The 21,858-nt window shown below is 35.7% G+C and overlaps 1 protein-coding gene across 5 annotated transcripts in view; it reads right to left on the bottom strand.

Annotated features, from left to right (window-relative positions):
- Positions 1-9,105: 9,105 nt before the first annotated feature.
- LOC149075707 (cell adhesion molecule Dscam1-like) overlaps positions 9,106-21,858 on the bottom strand; it is a 91,604-nt gene continuing 78,851 nt past the window's right edge. For 4 of the 5 annotated variants that reach the window (XM_089243203.1, XM_089243201.1, XM_089243205.1 and 1 more), the window contains 3 exons: positions 17,912-18,167; positions 17,014-17,156; positions 9,106-15,579 (listed from right to left, as the gene is read on the bottom strand). In XM_089243203.1, the coding sequence (XP_089099329.1) occupies positions 15,521-15,579; positions 17,014-17,156; positions 17,912-18,167 (458 nt within the window). In that variant the 3' untranslated portion in view covers positions 9,106-15,520. Of the gene's footprint in view, positions 15,580-17,013; positions 17,157-17,911; positions 18,256-21,858 lie in introns of those variants that run through there. The other variant, XM_089243206.1, reaches the window with a different exon arrangement.

Genomic DNA, 21,858 nt, shown 5'->3' with positions numbered 1-21,858 from the left:
TTCTGAAACCCCAGCAAACAACTCAATTTCATGTTTTGAATGATATATACCATGTGGATAGTTTAGTTTTTCATACCCCAGAATATCTGCTAGTTCCTTAGAAAGATTTAACTCATGGTTCTGTGGTACAATTATTCTCGACATACCTTTTTTTAGCATTTGAAAATTAATTTTTTCAAAATGAGGTGTTAGTTGTTCACCTTTCGCATACAAACCAGGAGGCAGAGAAAAATTTTCGGTTTTTTGAACATCTATTTTACGTTTGAATGCCACTTCAGCTATTTCAAAAAAATCTGAATCATTGACATTTACAGAGTTTTTATCATAAACACTTGCTGTGACACCGTGAGAAAATTTTGTAACTTCTCTTTTCAGATTCATCATAGCTGAAAAAGATGCAGCATCCTTTTTATTGATAATCAATTCAAAACCTTCAGAGACTCTAATTTGAACGTATTTCTCAGTTTTATCGAGTGAAAATTCAACTGCATTTGTACCTGTAATCAACTTGATATTCTCATTTAAACCCGAAAAAAATGATAAATGAGAAAACTCATCTTTGACTGGTTTAACTGGAATCATATAGTTCGGGATATCAAAACTTCGTTTATCTACTAGTGTAAAGTATTGTTTACTTAAGTCCCTTTTACTAGGTGACCATGAAAACGTATTGTGTGTTGTCGAAGTTAGAACTTTATCCTCCTGAGGTAAACCCAAAATAGCCATCAACTCAGATGCGTTTCTATCAAATTTAATTTCGTATTCAGTAGGAATAGTAATTGTTACTTCTTTTTTTTTCTTTTTCACATTAAATGATATCATATTAGTATTAGCGGTGTGTAATATATTTTTATTAATATTCTCACTAAGTGTAGCAGTGTCATCTCCGGATAAAAATATTTTATATTCTCTAATGCCTGTATCATCAATCTGTTCAAAAAATGTTACTTGATATTTGGAGTTATCATCAGTAATGTTATACCATGTTTTAGGAATTATAATGTCTGTTAATGCGCATTTCCAATTTCCCTCAAGAAGCAACGGATTGAATAATTTTGTGATGAAATGACTCTGCGTATTTTCTGGAAACAAATCATTATTAGCGTTACTCGCGAGCGTTACGAAAAACTGATTCTTCATGTTTTTAAATCCGGTTCCCGTATCCATTCATTAAATTTCGAGCTGTACCCTAAAAATTTCACGTAGAATTCTTTGTTTTTACCAACTTTACGGGTTTTCAATATCTTTTCAATCTTCCAATATGCACTATCAAGCGGTTTTATAACCTTTTGTAATTCGAATTCGTTAAAGCGTCCAATAAGCGGTTCTTTTTTCAAATCAATCAAATCATAAGTTGGTGGTTGAGTTTTATACCGTGCTTTGATGAGAAAAATTTCTTGTGTCCAATTAGGTAGATAAGATTTATGGAAGACTTTCCTGGTTTTTGAAATTCTTACTTGGTCGTTTATTTTGAACTTGAATCTAACATTGTGGCTAGAGCCGTATAGTCTTTCAAAAATTTCTGAATGGTGAATTTTCTTAATTTTTGATGGGGCAAAACCAGTACTACGGTTAACCGAATCGTTGATTGATCTAACTAGCGCAGGTAAAAAGTGAATGTATTTATATTTCGAGGTGTGAGTGAATAGCCTATATATCTTGTCTTTAATTTGACGGATTTTTCGTTCAGCTAGCGCAGCTTTAAAAACTGATTGTGTTGAGTAATGTTCGATATTATTATCCCGAAAGAAAGTCTGTAGTTTTCTGTTGAAAAACTCGGAACCGCGATCGGTATGGAGTTTTTTACACTTTTCTTGTTTGAAAAGCGCTTTGAAAGCATGCAAAACTTGGTCCTGTGATTTGTTTTTGAGGGGGTGAACGAAAAGTTTCCTTCGAAACACATCAACAACAACTAACAAATATTTTACCCCTTTATTGTATCGTGAATATTTCTTCATGTCCATCAAATCGGCTTGCCACAACTCATTAGGCCCTAAAGCTATTGTGGGTCGAGTTGGAAATTTGTATCTGACAGGTTTATGAAGCGTATAAGTGTCCTGACGCATTAGCCAATCTTTCGCTAACCGCTCAGAAATATTCGCTTTTTTTGCTAACTTCTTCACACCACCAAAAGAAGCAGGATTTTCCAAATCGTAGTAAATATCCCCTAATAATTCAGCCATTGAGCACCAGGTTCGTGCGTTCTACTTCGTTTACGTGCACTTCTCTTAGGTTCTTTTTTTTTAAATGGTACTCGCACTGGAGTGAAGTAGCCTTCAGGTAAATTCACCGAACTTATATTGCGTTCATCCGGAGAACTTTTCTTCTTTGGTGTTAGCAGACTTTCCTGGGCCAGTGAAGGAGAGTCTTGTGCAAAAGTTCTTTTAACCATATCATTTTGTATCCATTCGAATGGTATTCCAGTTTTAATCAATTTCATAAAAAACAATGGAAAAGCACTGGGGATTTCAGCTGATCTTCTATTTCTGAGTATAAAACTGAATATATCGATGATATGCGTACCTGGCAAAGATTTCCCGTCTATTAATAATTGTCCTTGTTCATTCCAGGATAGGTTAGCTTGCATCATTTTATCTATAAGTGGAAGAACATACTTCCTTGTTGTTTGTGGAATTGAAAGATATATCTGCTTAATTATCGGATCTTCGTCCACTTTTTTAGGTGATTCGATAACTGTTTCAGTTACATCAATCGATTCCTCAGGTTTTTGGATTGAAACTCTGACAGGGTCGTACGGAGTATGAACCAGTTTTTTGTATTTAGAAACGAGATTATTAAGTATTTTCACTTTGACGTCATCAGACATGTTGTTGGTATTCAAAAGATTTCCGATCTCATTTTCGGTTTGTGACTCCTCAGATATTCTCATTCGCCGAGGTAACAAATATTCTTCTGGAACTAAGGCCATTTTTTTAGCCATTTTTAACGCTGGAAAAGACTGCCTATTGCGCTGATCACAGAAGGAATAAGATATGGTAGAAACGCTCCACCTGTTTGATTAGATAATATCCGTTTCTTGACGTGGTTTGAGACCTTCTTGTCAGCAAGCTTTCTAATCACTGTCTTATATTTCTTAAGTTTAGAAACATTACAGTTCAGGTCCTTGTTATGTAGGGCATTATAGCATACTTCACATATAGAATGCAATTGGGATGGACTAACATTTTTCAGAACAGCACGACGTTGAAGTGGGGTTGCTTTTTGTAAGAAAGCAAGCATATGGTAATTTTTACGTATTGACTTCATTTTGTTGGAACAAAAACACAGTAGACACCTTCTGCGTCCGAGAAACACGAATCTCTCAAACGAAGCGCTTTGTTGCTTAACGGATGACAATCAACCAGCAAATAAGCATACGGTTTCTCAGTGCTTTTTTTATAAGCATCGATGAAGTATTTCGACTGACCCGGGAACATCTGACGAGCCAAACACTGAATTTGACTGCAATCCCTGTTGTTCCCAAATAAAATAAGATAATGAGTATTAAGGGAAATATTTCGAAAAATTTTATTTTTAGGAAACAGATTTTGAGTTAAAAGTATAACACTTTTATTGCCGTGATGAGATGTTACTGTAAATAAACGTGATACTTCATCATTTAAAGATTCTAATAAATCATCAAGAACCACGACATCATAAAAATCATCAAATGCTTCAGGTATGCCTTGGTAAAAATCTATTTTTGATTCTTCTATAAACCATGGCTGGAACATTGAATAACACCATAAGATATTGTTAATATCTCTCCCATAAAGATTACACTTTAATAACTTTCTGACTAAAGTTGTTTTGCCACTTAATGTGGGTCCAACAACTAGTGTAGTGGATGGGAAACGAAAATGATAAAGATCATTCATCACTACATCTTGACTGGCAAAGTTTTGAGAATTCATCTCTATTCAACTGCACACCGACAAAATATGGAGCTAGCTTCCCTTGATTGTTTTTAAAGAAATGTCTGATATCAAAAACACTTTTATTATCCTTTAAGCAAACATGAAAAAAGTAACTTCTTCCAAGATAAACCGATTCAAAACAAGATGAATTAGTGAGATTGGGCGTTAAAGCTTCTTTATCATGATTAGTGGTAAACAATATCAAGAGGAAAAAAAATAGCAGGCAAATAATGCTTATTACATAAAAAGAAATAAATCTTGTATGCCGGTTTTGAAAAGAGAGCATCGTTTTAAATAGCAACCTTGAATGCCGCGTGACAAGCTTACAATTGCGTTATCTTAAAGAAAAGTTTTCTTTTTATTCAGGTTAACAACAAAAGCAGGTATATTATAATGAGATACGGAAAAACAACCTTGAGAGGGAGAGATTTTAAGTAATCGGACTTGCGATTTTTGGGTGTGGGGGTTTTCGTGTTTTATTTGAAGCCAGAACGGGACAATTTTTGTGAGGGTGCAGCCAGAACGGGACAATTTTTGGTGCGGTGCAGCCAGAACGGGACAATTTTTGGTGCGGTGCAGCCAGAACGACCCAAAACACCACTACTTACGTTTACCTTTTTTTTAGAAAAATTAGTTTATTTTTCAACATTTTGTGCTTTGACGCATTTTTTTCATTTTTTTCAATTGTGTTAAAATTTCTTTATATTGTCTAGAAATTACGTTTCCTTTTGTTCTAAAAAGTAGCCAATCATGAATTTTTTCCTCTACACCCAATCAGAATTTCAAATTTGGGAACAGAAAAAAGTCACGTGGAGCCAGTTTGTAAAATTTGGTGGATGCGAGATTGGTGCAAAGCATAAATGGAGATAGACATAAAAAATTGGAGGGGGGGGGGGGGTAATGGTGATGCCAGTTCATATGCATGCAGATTAGTCGCCTCCGTCATTGCCGTTGGCCGGTCCCATTTCTCCGCCCATGGTGCAAAGCCTAATTCATGCAACTTAGCCATTACAATGATGGATTACGGGATCAGGCATCGATTTGGTGCAAGGAGCTTTATTATTATAGTAATATAAGCTCGAAGGTTTGGTGAGATTAGGCTTTTTCATGCGCCAATCTTGACCGTTTCATCTACAGCTATTCGTCCAAATTATTCTAGAAATATGGCATAATGTTCTCCTACTCCCTTAGCTCAATTTCTGTCTATATAGACAATGCCTTACCTTGAGAATCACGAAAAAGTGTGGCCATCACTTTTTCAGCAGGCAAAAGCCTTTGCTTTTTGGTACAGTTTCTCCAGACCCCCATCCATTGCTTTGACTGTTGTTTTGACTCTAGTGCATAGTGTCGAATCCATGCTTCGCCCACAGCCAAAAAGTGACGCCGAAAGTCTTAGGGGTTATAACCAATATTGACGAATTTTCCTTTGGAACGTCTTTTACGTTCACTTTCGATCAATCGTTAGCAATCCCGGAAAAAGTCTTGTACAAAGTTTTTTCATTTTTAATTTCTCAGGGAGAATATTGTGAACCCGTTCTATTGAAATGCCCACAACATCAGCTTCCTCTTGCAACTTCAATCTGCTATCTTTCATGACGATACCATGGGATTTATTATTAATAACGTGGTCCTCGCGTATTCCCAAATGATCTGTAGGATCTGTCCAGGGAACTTGTGAGTGTTAGTAGATATCCATGCAAAACCTGCACAGTCAGGACTAGTTCCCTTGACTGCCAGACTTGACTGTCCAACCACTTGACTGCCAGACGGCAATGATTTCCTGGATGGTGTCTTGAATCGTGTGCGCCCAGGACTATCTTCGGTGGATGCACTGCCTGTTGATATTTGTTGAGCCGCAAATAAATAGGCTTTAGTGTTGGTGCAGTCTCAATGAACTTATTACAATTCAGCTTTGATCTGGGTTGCTTGCAACTATTTTATATAAAAATGTTTTTTCCACTGCAAGAGGGAGTTATAATCACCCATTTTCAAAGTAACTGCTACGGTCCGAACAAAACATTGCCAAAATTGAACCACAAAACGCCCTGTGTACAGATTTATTGTGTCAGGTTTTGAAGAGTGATACTTACAGTTGTAATAATTTTTGAAAGCAATCATGCTGCTATCTCAGAGACTTGGCTTACTTATCAAACTCGACCCTCGTATATAATCATTTCAGAATTTTCTTTACCGATATGAATACACTTTACCGCAAAAAAAGAACAAATCCGATTTCGCGCCATTATATCATAATTTTTGATTGAATTTATCTAGTACAATAAAACGTCTCTTTTGCGGACAGCATTTTGACAAAAATAATCGTCCGTAAAAGGTGGGTGACCGTTAATTAGGAGTTTGGAAAGCATTCTTTTATCATACACGTACAAATTATTTTGGGCAGTTAAGAAGGGTTTTACTGCATATAGTATATTTGAGTAGGTAACAAGGCTTCCTTCGGTCCATGAGAAACATGACCGGATTAACCATTAAGTAAAATAAGTACGTGCTTAGAGCATAAAGGGTGATGGGGCTTCACAAAAAGTTATCGAAATGTATTTTTTTTTTTTAATGTACAATTTTTTTCCAGCATCAACCATTCTGTATAGAAAATGCTCATAAGATCATATTGGAAAGTAAAAGTATCTTGAAATTCCTCTTTGACAACACAAAATGAGAGGCATATGCTATGGTCGCAGCAACAATATTGAAATCTCAAATCCAGAAAAACTAATAATATTGCAAACAAGAGTTCACGTTAAAGCGGAGTATTTGAAAGATGTCCGCAAAAATTTCATAAAGTAAGCCCAGAGTATTTTTTTTATAAACATCATAGATTCCAGAGATTTACGCAGGTAAGGGCTTAAGAGCCCCCCCCCCCCAAATCAATATTAAATCAATTTCTATTTATTTGAAGGTTAATTACTCAAAATTCCTCTGGAAAGATTCCTTGTGATCCCTCGGAAGGTCAATCCTGGGAGGCAAAGTGATTTTTCCGAGACCCCTCTAGCTAAAAAATACCTATCTTTTAATTTGCAACTTATTCTCGAAAATTGCACCCAGATCTACTTGCCATGAGTATCTAATGTCTCTGCACCTAAGGCCTCGATGCGTGCCCGGTTGATCATATGAGTTGAGAAGGCACCGAGTAAGCCAAGTTTTAACAGAATAAGGACGAACTTAGAACGTGCAGATCTTTATGGATAATAAGATATTTGTGTCATTTGATCCACTGTAGAAGCATAAGCGAAATGCTACCAGATCTAGATTGCAAACGAACTCGAAAATGTATCAGAAAGAAAAGGTACCCAATGGTGATGGTGATTAACCAAAAATAAGGTACCTGCAGATAATATTGTGGCTATGCTAGTTCAGTGGTTCCTTCCGAAGTCGGTTTGGGAAATTCTATAAAGCAGTCAGTGGGAGAAAATATCTTGGAATGTTTTTAAAAGACTAGAACATAGTTTCCAAACTTTTCATTGCATCGTCCCCTTCTTCAGAAATTTGTTCTCTCATCGCCCCCTAAATCAAGTGAACCCATAGAATCCTGTGAGTTCACTTGAGCTTACTTCATCCGTAGCTTCTATCGCCCTCCTGGACCATTCCATCACCCACTTTGGGAAACGCTGGGCCGGAACAAAAGATAAAAATCTTAGGTCTGTCTTTTTCGAATACATGAAATAAAAATTTGGGACCTTTAAAGTAAATGAAGTGTGTGCGTAGAAATATCCACATTATATACTCTCTGCCTTAGATACTATTTACTTCTGTAATATAAAATTTCATCCAACGTATTTCTTTTAGATGAATACGTCTTTTAAATCATTTGACGATACAGGGTGCATTCGCAAAAAGTTGCGAAACTTTTCGGAAACGAAATAATTTAAACGCTCATATCTCAAGAAGTATTCAGTATATATCAGTGATTTTTATGTATGCGGGTAGATGTCGTTAAAGCAAATCCAATGAAATATCCCTTTGGTTTTAATATCTCTTCTCTGGTCTGGGTCGCGGTCCGCTTTCGTAAAGAAATTGTTTTACGCTATATCTCGAAAGGTGCGGAATGCATATACAGTAGATAACATTAGTATCGTCTGTTAGTTGTTTCAGACAAATTTGATGATACCTTATATACAACCGTAACATTATTTCCGAATGGTGCTCAACCTGGAATTTGCCCCTCAACTCCTCAAAAACTGTTTTTATGAAAGTTACCCGTAAAAGAATTCACTACGACTTCCCTTACTCGATAAACAATTCCTTGATCTCTGAGGTTTCCCATTATAAATACCTGGGCATAATAATCTCCTCCGATCTGCGCTGGAATCGTCACGTTGATTATATTTTTAATGAATGTCTCCAAAAACCTTTTTTCCTTCGTCGTAATCTGAAAAACTCCACCAGTCATGTCCGTCACTAGTGCTACCAAACATATATTGCCCCTGTTCTCTCTTATGCCTGTGAAGCCTGGGACCCAAACCAACATAGAAAAATTAAAATCTATCCAAAATAAGTCCGTCCACTCGCTTTATTTTTAACTGTTGGTCTTCATCTGTCTCCATATCGGAACTCAAGCGCCAACTCAATATCCAACCGCTCTCCTCCCTTAGACTTATTTCTCGTTTAACTTTCCTTTTCAAAATCCTCCATGGGTTTTTCAATATTCACACTTCCAACATTATAATTAAACCCTCTCATTTCTCGGTTAGACTCAATCACTCTCAAAAAATTACAGCCCATCTTTGCCTCTTCAGATTGCCACAAATTTAGCTTCTTTTTTTTCCCAAGAACTATTATCGACTGGAACAATCTACCATCAAATATTGTAGATTGTACTACGATTTTCGAATTTTCATGTACCCGTCATTTTCATCATACAGAACTTCCGCATCCTTTGGCCTCGGCTAAAAAATATTGAATAAATAAATAAGTAATATATCAATTTAATTATGCCATTACTTACTACGCGATTCAAATCACAAAGAACGTATTCCCGTCAAAACTTGGGGGCTGTTACCCCAAATTGGCTACCTAATTTTTTTTTTCAATTGATAGATTCAATAATGCGGGAGGGGCACCGAATTACTTAAGTGCTTAGGACCTTCAAGCGCCTTAATCCGGCCCTGATGAGAAATCAAAGAGTTTGATATAAAACGATTTCACAAAGAAATTAATCCACTCGTACACACAATTGGTATGAAATATTTCAAGTATTATTTCTCTCTTTTTTGTTGTTGTTGTTAAATTTCAATTTTATTGTCCAGCAGTAAATTTTATTTTCCATCTCTTTCGTCATCTCTTCGTAGGACATTAACTTTTTCTTCAATCTTTCGATCTTTTTTTTTACCCCTGACGATCAATTAATAATCAATACATAAAGTATATATATAAATATTAGCTCTACTCATATTTTACATATTACACAAAAAAAACATGAAATTATTTAGATGAGGAAGGGTTTGTACTAAATTATTGGATATGCACTATCCGTTCCCTTAAAACACAGACGTTGGACGTCTTAAAGGTACCAAAAAAAAAAACTTGGCCATCTCATAATTTTAATTCTATTAAGTTTTGAATAATTCAACAGGTATAGAACGCGAGTTAATTAGCAATATTTAAAAATTTTCAAAAAATATTTGAAATTGGAGAATGAAATAATGAGAAAAATCTGTTTCATATTTTCCCCGCATGATTTCGATTATTGCCATGAATGTCATTATTACTCGATGATGATCGTCCAACGCCTGCGTATTTTGTTGCGTTGATTTATAACATGATTATAATTATCATTATTTCCTACTATATAAAGAAATCAACAGAACAAAACAGAAACAGAATATAACATGTGGCACTTTTTTTTTCCCTTCTTCTCCATGTTTACAAATGTTTATCATCATCGTCATCACATTAATCATCCTCTTTTACGTTGTTCTCAAATATTATGTGGCAAACACATAATCATCATAATCATCGATCGATCAATCAATCAGTCCGCTTCGACAAGGCAATGCTGGTTACATGTGCAGAAACATGGTTTCCTTAAATATTCTCCGCTCTTCCGTCGAAAGAAAGTGTCCGGTTCAGTTCTGTTTAGCCATTTACCTGCCTACTTTTTGTGGCACGTGTTCTTCCATTGAAAATGATAATTATGGATAATAATGAAACCGTAATTATATAACGACGATGTTATACACATACATAACACGACCTAATAAAAACGACACATAGACACGCACATTTACACACACACACTTGGGAACGATAAATGTCTACGTTACGATCACGAGCAAAACATTCACAAGGAACTTATAGTAGCGCTGATATTTCGATATTTTTTCTTCTTTTTTTGTGTATGTGTATATAATAATATATATATATATTTATATTTCTGTCATGTAAACTACTACACAGGTTTATCACAAGAAATGGTTCTTTTAATATAAAATCCTAACACTCTTCATATAAACGCATTGCAACTCGATTTAAAAACAATTTATACACGGGTTAACAATTACAAGCGTTATTCTAAAAAACGATTGCTGTTTCCTTTTGAATAAAAGACAATAATATCAATCAAGCATGTAATAAATAACTCTCGTGGATAGGATCTAATTAACAGTTATTTCCAAATAGTGTTAATTAATTTATCTTTCCTTGACATAATTCGTTTTGTGTAACCTAACCATCATTTATTTTACACAAAACGAGTGATTCCGGAAGGTTATATTTTTTAATATCGTATAAGATGAACCGATATCCGTATTCTTGGATATAACCGTGTGGTGTATAATGTCAACTAATTTTTAAAGTAAAATCGATTCAGCAACGTTTTGCATGTTTGATGAGGATTTTTCAACTTTATTTAATGAATTTAAATATAGTCGACGACGCTTAATGTGATCACATCAGGCTTCGGGGTTTCTGATAACAATAACCAAGTGATAATCATACCCGAAAAAAGTCTCGTTTGCAAGTACTGTGTCCATACACCTCGTTTGGTCGATCGTGACGTATGGTAAAAGAGTATTGATAAAAAATGACAACTGTTTTCCTTTTCCATATAATTCGTTGCAAAATGTTCAATCGTTCCATTTCTTTTAGTCTATTCTTAATACAAATGCAACGCCACAACAGGCAAAATGCCCAACGAGGTGGCTGAGGAAACGGAACATTTTTCCCCTTTCAGCTGAAATCCTGCATTTTTGTTATTCATCCATTGTGAGGCGTTAGAATGAAACTGTCTAATGTATATCACTGATTACGATATTTTCTACATGTACAATACGTTTCATAGATTCCATGAGAACGTATCTCGTAAACAAAATTAGAATCTGGTCAACTGAAAGAAACTGATTAAGAAGTGAAGGTAAGTTGTTTTTTCTCGTCATACATTCGCCTTCACTATAGGAAGGCCATCGCAAAAGCAGCTGCACATGTGCATGAATTACGGTGAATACTGCAGACCGATTACGACATTGAGTACGGAAATGTTTGTCAACTAGGAAGGGAGGAGGGAACACTCTCTAGCATCCTGTATAGTCTTGCAGCCTGATAACGATAACTTATAGGAAAAAAAGTTTGGTTAAATCTTAGCTTCCAAACGCGTGTAAAAAAAGTTTTCAACAGGAAAAAAAGATACATTATACGAAAGATCGATAACTAGAAACGAATTTTTCCCATGTTATGATATTAGTCCATTCCGTTCTTCGCAAAAGCGATAAAAATACCAAAATGATAACATTATCCGTGATTCTAGTAAGCGGCGTCGACAGTATATGATTTGAGGCATTTTCTTTGATTAATTTATTATTAATTACAATCCAAACGAAAAGCTTTGCACACATATTTTCTTATGTGTGCAATGTATTATATTTATCTCATACAGTAGGTTTTTGTTTGTTCATGAAAATGGCTTCTTTTGAGTTGCCTAATTTTTCACCTTTTTATTCGACATCCTTATTTTGATGTACTTTTTTTTCAGCCACCGTTGAGCAGTTAGCCTGTTTCAGCCTTCGTATTTGAAAAGGAATTTCAAATGGTTTTAATGAGTGGAAGTCATTGATCTTAACTCTTAAACTAAGTAATTTGTGGTGGATTTACATCGTTGTAGATAATTTCCGGGATTTTAATGATTATTGTGATTGCAATATGAAGATATTTGATTTTAGGACTGATATAACGGTTCAACGTCGGCCCCGAAAAATAGCCGAATAGTTAGCACTAATAGGCCCTGACAAAAAAAAAATGTTGGCCATGGCTTGACAGTCACAGTAAGTGACTTTAATTAAAGCCAAATTTATTACTCTGAGATATTGTTCATACTCACAAATGCTTCTGTATATTACAGCTATTATTATGTTCCGTTCATTTATACCGATCGATATTCAGCTTCATCCTCAACCGAAAAGCTATCGTATCCAGCTTCACCATATAATACGCAGCGAGAGTTGAAATAAATGAATTTTTAAAACAGCACAGTCCGTCTCAAATGTTTAGATATTGAATTTTTCTTAAAATAACTAGAAAAATACGGCGAGAAAAATTAGCACCTTCTAATGGATAATACCTGAAACATTTCTACATTTATATAAAAAAAATTCTACGAAAACACATTTAGAATATTTATAGTATTGAAAATACAAAAAAAATGGCTGTGTTAAAATTTTAGAGAAAATTCAGATTTAAAAAAATTACAGGCTTTTAATAACTAATAGATTTTATATTTTTTTCTAATAATTTCCAACACACTATCCTCCATGGGTCTAATTAAATTCTCTAGGGTTCCAACATCAAAATTGTACCATAATATTGTACCTTCATCGATAGATCTCTTCAAGTCACCAACAGTCGAAAAAATACTGTATTTCATTTGCAAACACATTTATCGTAAGTATGACCCATACATTCCTAATAGGATTCAAGTCAGAACTCATCGATGGCCAGTCTAAAACCGATACATTTTCACGATTAGAGAGTTTTTGTGGCAGCAGTTCGTTGAAAAGACATGTTATAATGTTGAAATGTCAAGTTTGATCCTCCTAAATCCTCCAATCAGTAGCGAATTACTCTAAAAGATCTTTAAGCATCCAAGTTTCGACGGTCACTTTCAAAAGTTAAAGAAGCCTGCCCATTAGAACCAAATGCTGCCCATACCATTATCGAAGCTCCAAATTAGTGTGCTGAAAACATCCACCTGGAACACCTGCGTTCCATATTTTTTTGCACACTAAATATGATACCACGCTATTTGTCTCTATAGCATATATGATTTCGTGCCCATTCCAGTCTCTTCTTCACTTCTCTTTGACGCTTCCTTGTGACAGATGATTTCCTAAGCACTCTTTTATGAATTAAAAATACAAGCATCTCTGATTTGTTTATGAACTGTAACTATTGAAATTTTCACTCCAGGATCTTTCATAATTTCATGCAAGGCCATTTTTTTGCATTTAAGGTAATCTTCCAACATTTTTGTTTTCGCGTAAACTTGTACTGCGTTGCCTACGAAAACCAGGTTTAGGCTTTTAGGATACACGTTGGTTCAATACGCGTTAGACACTTCATTTTGACCTGCTCAAAGCAATAGCAATGCCTTTTTTTTTTTGTTTTCAAATGAAGTTCTCGAATGGTTTCATCATACAAAATATGTGACGACTTCGGCAATTTCTCTGTAAATGAAAACCAATCCGATACCTTTCCACTTTTGTACTATCACGTCTCTGATACACCATATAGACGCAATCTTCGAAATTTGCACGTAATCGGAAATTTTTCTAAACTTTTAAGACAGCTGTTTTTCAAAATTATGAGTTAAAAAAATCTAAAACTTATCTTCCTCGACAATGACCGAAGTTTAAAGAAGGTTTTTGCATTCTGAATCACAAGCAAAAAAAAAGGGAAAAGAAATCAAAATTTGAAACGGTATCCATGGTTCAGTTAAATATCTCTAGTGTAAACTTTTGAGACGAACTGTAAAGACTATGGTTCATCATCCTGGAATTACGGTAGTTATTATTTTTTTAAGTTATCACGCACAATTGAATGTAAATTTATAGAATTTGTTTATTTGGAATGACATAAATTGATCGTCAATAGCTTTACAAGCTCTATCACAATCGCATTTTCAAAATGAAAGCCAACTCAACCGCCTTAATGCGTGTATATATTCTGGATAATTATTTCATTCATTAATTCGTATGTTACACAAATATTTGTTTGGTATTGAAATTAGATTTTAACTTTTGTAAGTTATTATAACGAGTTATAATAACCGAAAAATTCATTAACTACTAGCAAATTAAAAAATCAAAACAACTGTTGGAGATATATATGTCGATATTTGTTCATAATGATATTAAAAATTGTAATAGAAATTATGAAAAATTAATTTTTCTGAAAGGTACCTGAGGAAAAATTTAAATATAATAATTTTTTTTCTCCGCATTAACATTCGAAGCAAAAAAATAAAATAAAATAATAACCAATAAAAAATTTCAGTTAAACTCCGAAATAGACATAATTTTTCACAATAATCATAACAATAAATAGGAAATGAGTTCACACATCCGAATACAATTAACGTGCGCGGAATAAAAGACATCACAATCTCGTATGAAGCGGATAAAAATCACTCTGTTTACAACAAACGTAATAATCAATAAGAAGGTTTAAATCTTAAAATGTCATTTTCTTTTTATACATTCGCTAAACTTTATATAAAAGCACCACTTGAACTGGACACGAACAAACCTAAAAAGCCTTGCCTGAATACATTATACACATACAATACAGCAACAATATTGTGTTTGGCGAATCTTCAAAAGAAACGGAAACGAATGATCTTCACGACAAATCTTGGAAGAATCGGGCCCCAAAAAGTGGCATTAATGGCAGTACAGTACAATACAGTACATACAATACACACAAACAAACATGTATAAATTCCGACAGGTACACAATGTTACCATGTCCGGAGAGAGGGAGATACAGTTATGTATATATACATATATATATATATATATATTTCATATATATATATGTGTGTTGATAGAAAGAGAACTTGCATCAAAAGGCACAACCACAGAGGGATCACTGTTATATATATACTATATAACGGAGGGCAAATGGCAATTAGGGGAAATTGGACAGCAATAAAACGTCTTTATTTATTTATTTATTTTCAATCTTCTTTGGTTAATCCTCCGCGTGAACCCCTCCAGACAACAGAACAAGGGAAAATAAACAACACAGTGTTATTTAACAGCAGCAGCAGTTATCCGCATCACCACAATAATCATCAACAACATAATCACCATCACTGTCTCGTGTGTGTGTGTGGTAATAATTAATTATTATTTGAATCCTTTTCCTTCCTTAATTTTCACTACTCGTTGTTGTTGTTGTTGTTGCATGCATGCGCTTTTTCTCGTGATTGCTGCCATTTTTATTCTCAATTTCTTCTCTCCAACGATTAATCAGATATAAACGTTGTTTATATTAACTTTATACAAAAGTCTGGCGATGGCACAAGCTAGGTTTTTTCCTCTAGCGAAAGCTTGATGATGACGTTTTATCCGCGTGGAATAACGATTATTATCCGACGATCAGCAATCGATGATGTCGGATTTGATTTGACATCTTTGCGGAGGTCTTCTTGAGAAACCTGTGGATAAAGAATGGAACATAAGATTATGTATATTATCTGGATGGCTAAAGCATCAGACAGAGTAAAATAAAAGAATTTAGAGGAGACCTTCATCCAGCAGTGGATTGAAAATGACTGAAGATGATACTATCTACAGCAAGAGTGTGCAACATTTAATAAGTTGAGCGGTTTTTAAAATTTTCCTGATCCGCAATATAACTGCCAGATAAGGAAATCACTGAACCTTTTAGAAATTACCACTTATTTTCAAGAAAATATTTTTTCCGATTGCGTGAGCTGATAAATGCACCCCCCCCCCCCCCACCAAACGCAGAAAAAAAAACAAGGAAGAGAGAAAAACTATCATTTTCTTTTATTATGTTGTGCGCATAATTGTTTACCTCGAAAGGAAAGGAAAAAAACATCTTATTCTCTCCCCTTCTCTTATCAGACTCAAAAAAGCTGACTCCTCCTACTGGTAGTTGATTGACAAATTAAGAAGGGAGGGGGAAACCCGTTTTACTGTAAAAAAAAACTTCAACACAGCAGCTGGGTTCGGGATTGCCGAAATGAGAGGGTTTTAAGAACTATATAATTCTGGATTTCCGAAATAAGGCGAAAGAAGTTAGACGAGATATCTCGTCATTGCAGCTGTAAGAGTTAAGAGAATGCGGGTTCACTTCATTGATTTGAAAACGTACCTGGCTACTTATTAAATGATCTGTAAATAAAGACTTTGTTCCTTGAATATGTTTACATTGGAAACACGCAGATGGCGGGGAGACGTGATCGAAAAATTCAACATTTTCAACGGGATGGACCATGAATTACTAATGCACCATCAATCGATTACTTCTACAACAAGGGGACATCAGTATCGATTGGTAAGGGACAACTCAATGTTGTAGCGTCACAGGGAATATTTCTCTTTAATAGGGTTGTGAGTAAATTGAGAACAGCAGCAGCAGTAAGAATAGCTTACTCCCCGGGAGCAGTAAATTCTAACACAATTGATATGTTTAAAATGAAATACGATAAACATGTTTGGGTAAACCGAGAAGCTATCCATTCTTAGATAAGACAACCATAAATATATTTTTATGGCATTTTATCATGTATATATAGTCTTTAGTTTTTATAATTGCATTTTTAATTGGGTTGCTGTATTTTAGAAATATATGACATCCTTATTTGTTATGGGCATTTTCTTTTCAGCTACCTGGTTGAGCATTTTGCCTGTTGTGGTATTTGTATTCGTATAAATGCGCCGTAGGCAGCTCCAGTGACCTGAAAATGTGCCGCAGGTTACTTAAGTGCTCTCCAGAGGCTAAGTAGGAACAATTATTTTATAACCACTCTACATTTGTTAAGGAAAATTGTCTCAGTTTGGTACTGTATTAAAAGTGTTTAATAATTTAATTATGATGCTATATATATATATTTGGGACCTACCTCTCCCTATTCTAGCCATCCTTTCTCTTTCACATTCTACTTCGTCGGATTTCTCTTTAGCGCCACTGCCGTGAGTGACAGTAGAGTCAACTTTGCCGAATGTATATATAGTTCCGTCGCTGTCGCTCTCGTCACTGGAAAGCCTGCAAGATTGTAAAAATAACACGATATGAATATTACAGTGGATTGAAGTGGTAACTAATGGTCCAAAATTTGGTTTTTATGATAGCATTCCGAACATAAGAAAATCGGGTAGACGTACGAGTTTTGGAACTTTGAAATTTTCAGTTTCTTATGATGCGTACATGTAGTTGTATTATATTACATTATATTTTAGTCGTCTAATTGTTATAGAAGAAGAGAAAAAACTTAAAAGAATAAAAACATCTATAAACCAACAATTTATGTCAGTTCGGATGGCAATAACCTTGATGGATATACCATGTGTATGGCTATAATGATCAAAGGAGGCTTTTCTATATACAGTAGATATTGCTTTAATTCTGATACTTCTTCAGTTATATGTCTTCGTCCGTCATAATAAATAAGGTATCAAGTGTGGTCTCGACTCTAATTCAATTTTACTTCACTTCTGGTTCTACGAGTTTTATCCAAGTGAGGAAAACGGGGGATTAAAAATTAAAGGATTCAGAATCAAGTTCATGATTATTGGTACTCATTTGTGCAGGCAGGCGCGGATCCTGAGGGGGGGTGATGAAAGCGATAAAACTTCCCAACAGCCGAATAACATAGGAAAACATTGGCCTGTCAGTAATATACGGGACAATCCCACGAACCTCTACACAATAAGTCAACCCTATAGATACATTGCCTGGATCCGCGCCTGTGATACAAACAAGTACGTATAAGAAAGGATCATGAGGAGAAAGTTCCTTACCCCTTTTTGATACCCTTGGATCCGGACTTCTTGGTTGTGGATTGGCCGTGGCTCTTTATGATTCCGCCGCCGCCGCCGCCCCAAGAGGTCTGTCGACTCTGTCTTATGGCTCCGGGCGGATTGATGATCCGCGTGGATTGATGGTGAGGAGGCGTGTTGACTGGAGTCGCCTCGTCAGACGTGCTTGAAGAAGAAGAGGAGGAGGAGGAGGTAGAAGAGGATGTGTCGGTGTTCTGGGCAGATGTTGTAGTACCAGCTGAAAGGTACAGGGCATCCCCTTAGCATCCAGTACACGTTGGTTGATGGTCTCACTCACTGCACACAGTGGTGATGATGCTCAAGCGCTTCACCGGAAAACAAGATGGGTTCCAGTGTAACTCAACCAACTAATGGTTGCATAATTAGGTTTGCTTTTTTTTTTATTTAGATTTTTTTAATCTATTTTCTCTGTTTTCCTAATTTATTTATCTTTTCTTATTACTTTTCAACCAAAAAACCTTGCCCTTGTAGAATGCAATAACCTTGCACGTTTTGAATTTAATATTGATCCTTACATACAAATTATTACGGGGAGGGGAAACCATTTCTATGAATATATTGGGTTTTATTTTAGGCGCAACTCGAATCGTTGCAATGCCAAATGAAATGCAAAAGTATCACTACTGTAGAATGCATAATGCAATGATATAAGTGAGTCAGTTGTTTAAGAACTGTCTGGTTATCGAGTCCAAACATGCAGGACGCTACAATATAAATTTAGACTTCGATTCTTAGGCCACTATTTATCATATTTTGTTAATTTATACGCTTGTATTCGGACTTGTTATTCTGTTTCATTCAAATTTATATAGATATATATGTACTCATTTAATAAAATTCCGGATGAACCGATTTTTCGGGAACGCTTCGATATCGCCTTGAGATGGAAAGCGGGGTGTGTGTGTTCTGTCCTTCAATGTTCAATGCTGCTGTAGAAGTGGGGAAGCAGGAAGTGTTTTTGTTACTTCTACAGTGTGGGCCATCTTGTGAATTGAACAACGTTAGAAATTTTGTCCGCAGGTACCTAATCAAAGATCACTTAGAAAATAAAGCTTCCCTAAAAACAAGATTTGACGGGGAAACAAGTTCTTGTTTCAAATTCTTGCTATGAATCGCAGGTTAGAGACAGACTATGAACCGCAGATGAAATAGCGGTCAAACGAGTGAAGAAACTACGACACAAAACATTTCAACTAGCTCAATAAAATATCAAGTAAATAATTACTTTTAGCTGATAATCATCATGACAGATGGAGTTATACGACTGCGCATGCTACTAGATAGAACATCTGGGGGGGGGGGGGGACTCGCTCAGAAAACACACAAATCAACCGGATAAACAGGTCTTTCACTCTGCATCATTATGTTTAACCGAGCTTATGAACGATTGTTGCCATACGCTCAGTAAGCAATATTAAGAAGTGTTGCCATACGTGTCATACATTCCAAGTGAAAGACTCTACAAACTGCCGCACTATTCACACCACCACCAAACCAAAACATGACTCCCACTCTATCCCAAAAAGGGGAATTATTACCCACACTATTCACAAAGCCTAAAGCTATCTATGCGAAGACACCAGTTTTCCACCCTAAAAGAGCTTTCTGGGCATGAATGAATGAACACCAGAACGCCAACGGACTCTTCTCCTTGCTGAGATCTCTTCCAGCCCAGCACTGTGGCAGAGTCTGGAACACGTGTGTAGCAAACCATCTGAATCGGCTGAAGTTGGTTTTCTGTGGTTCCCAACTTCGAGGCGCGAATGCGAGCCGATCTCCCCGTTAAAAAGTCTCGCCACACAGCGCAACAGGCCTACAAACGGTACAAATATTTCATCATTTCACTTCTGGAATATAGATGACAGCACGGAAAAATCAGACACAACACTATATACGCACTCAGACTGTAAAGTACCCAAGCTTATACTTCCGGCACAACTCACCAGGTAGTAAGTTGCCCATGGCGATAAACCTTAGTTGTGCTCAGTTTGAAAGGAAGAAAGTAACTGTATGAGTGCGTATATAGTGTGGTGTCTGATTTTTTCAGGGCTGCCATCTATATTTCAGAAGCGAAATGAGTGAATATTTGCACCGTTGTAGGCCTGTTGCTCTCTGTGGCGAGACTTTTCGACGGGTAGATCAGCTCGCATTCGCTCCTCGAAGTTGAGAACCATAGAATACCAACGCCAGCTGACCACCACTATGTCACCAGTAGGGTTCGAACCGGGGTCCTCGGGATGCGAGTCCGTCACTATGACCACTCGGCTTTCTGGGCAGGGTGCCGGAACGTGTTTTCTTTTTCCCAGGACTGAACAAAAGTAGTTCCCTCAATTCCACGATGGAATAGCAAATGTCTAAAATCGTTGAAACGTAGTCATTCAGAAGCTGATAGATTATATAAAAATATTAAAAAACGTTGAAACGTTTCATTCAGACCGTATAACGGTATCATAAAGACGTACTGCCCATCTGAGTTCGTCTAAGCACCGATTTTTATGCGTGCAAAACTACGAATGGACACTCCTTCCATCTTAATTTCCAATGAAAGAAGAGAAAAATTATAAGCATAGTCCATGATCGGTTTTTTACAAAGCTGCTTCTGAAACAAATAATGCTAATGTTGTTTCAGTACAATTTCCAATTTTATAGTGTTTAATTTGTTTTTAAATCACGGATATTTTTGCTCTTTATCTAGCACTTTGTTGCTTGCAGTTGCATAGTTGTCTTAGCCCAACTCTACTGCTTATAAATAAAATTGCAACGTGACTTTGTTGAACCAATAACGTTGGCTCATTAATAATAATAATAATAAATAACTTTTTCCTGGTTTATTTATGAGATTTTCATTCACTTTAGATTATTAAAAAAAGGGCAAACAAAAAAATCGAGAAAGGAGATATCATGGGATAGCTTGCTAATTAAATTTTTTAACTCCTATAAAGACATTAAGATGAAATTTATAGATTGAAAGCTTCAGTTGCATGATAAAGAGTGAATTATTTGTGTTCTTATATGCATTACCATGGGGTTCAGTGATGTCAATTTTTGGAAATGGGAGGATAAAAGGAGAGAAATATAAAATAAAAAACGTGCAGAAGTTTTTTTGCATTCATTCCCAATGAAAGAAGAGCAAAATGAAAAGCATTGTCCATGATCGGTTTTTTACAAAGCCGCTGAGATGTTTACACGCTGTTTTGTTTTAACTCCCTTTTCTTATTTGGATGATGTATAGTTGAAGTTCCAGTGATGTCTCTCAGAAAATGGCATCTTTGTTAACATTTACGGAAATAAAGAGGAAAAACAGATGAGTTGAGAGTATATTTTTCTTCGTTATCAACTACATCCGCAACCCTTCTCATGCATTCTCTATATTTGCTTTCACTCGTCAAACCGAATCCTTTCCCTCTGTTCTCTTGCATGATCTTCACTTCAAAAAAACTTCAAAATGATTTGCACATCGCTAACAATATTTTGCACACGAGTCTTCGTATTTCAGTTATGCCATCAAAATGGTTGTACTTGAAAATTTAGGCTCACTCCCTTTTCAAAGATGCTGAGATCTATCTCACGGGCTCCAGCAATTAAACTTCAAACTTCATGAAACAAGCAATCATAACTAATCATTTACACTGCGCAAACTATTGCATGAATTATTATGGGTGTCTATTTGTGGAAGCTACCTAGCGCGTTGAAGGTGGCGCTGCAACATATACATAGAATCATTCTACTGTAGTTCCCAGTAGCTCTTCTGGTCATCTCTTCTTTTTTCGCATTTTTCTTACTCCTCGATTTCACGAAAAATATCACACAAATAACAAATCTAAACGATTGATGTCATTAAGTAGAACCCAGAGATAACCGAAGTTCCAAGAGTGAATCAGCTATTAACATATGCGCAATTATCTATC

Source organism: Pholcus phalangioides, unplaced genomic scaffold, assembly GCF_987345545.1.
Source record: "Pholcus phalangioides strain wild (caught in Gottingen) unplaced genomic scaffold, Ppha-v1.0 ptg000015l_1, whole genome shotgun sequence".
NCBI lineage: Eukaryota > Metazoa > Arthropoda > Arachnida > Araneae > Pholcidae > Pholcus > Pholcus phalangioides.
Note: the sequence above shows the minus strand (reverse complement) of the source record. Positions and strands in the feature narration are given on the sequence as shown.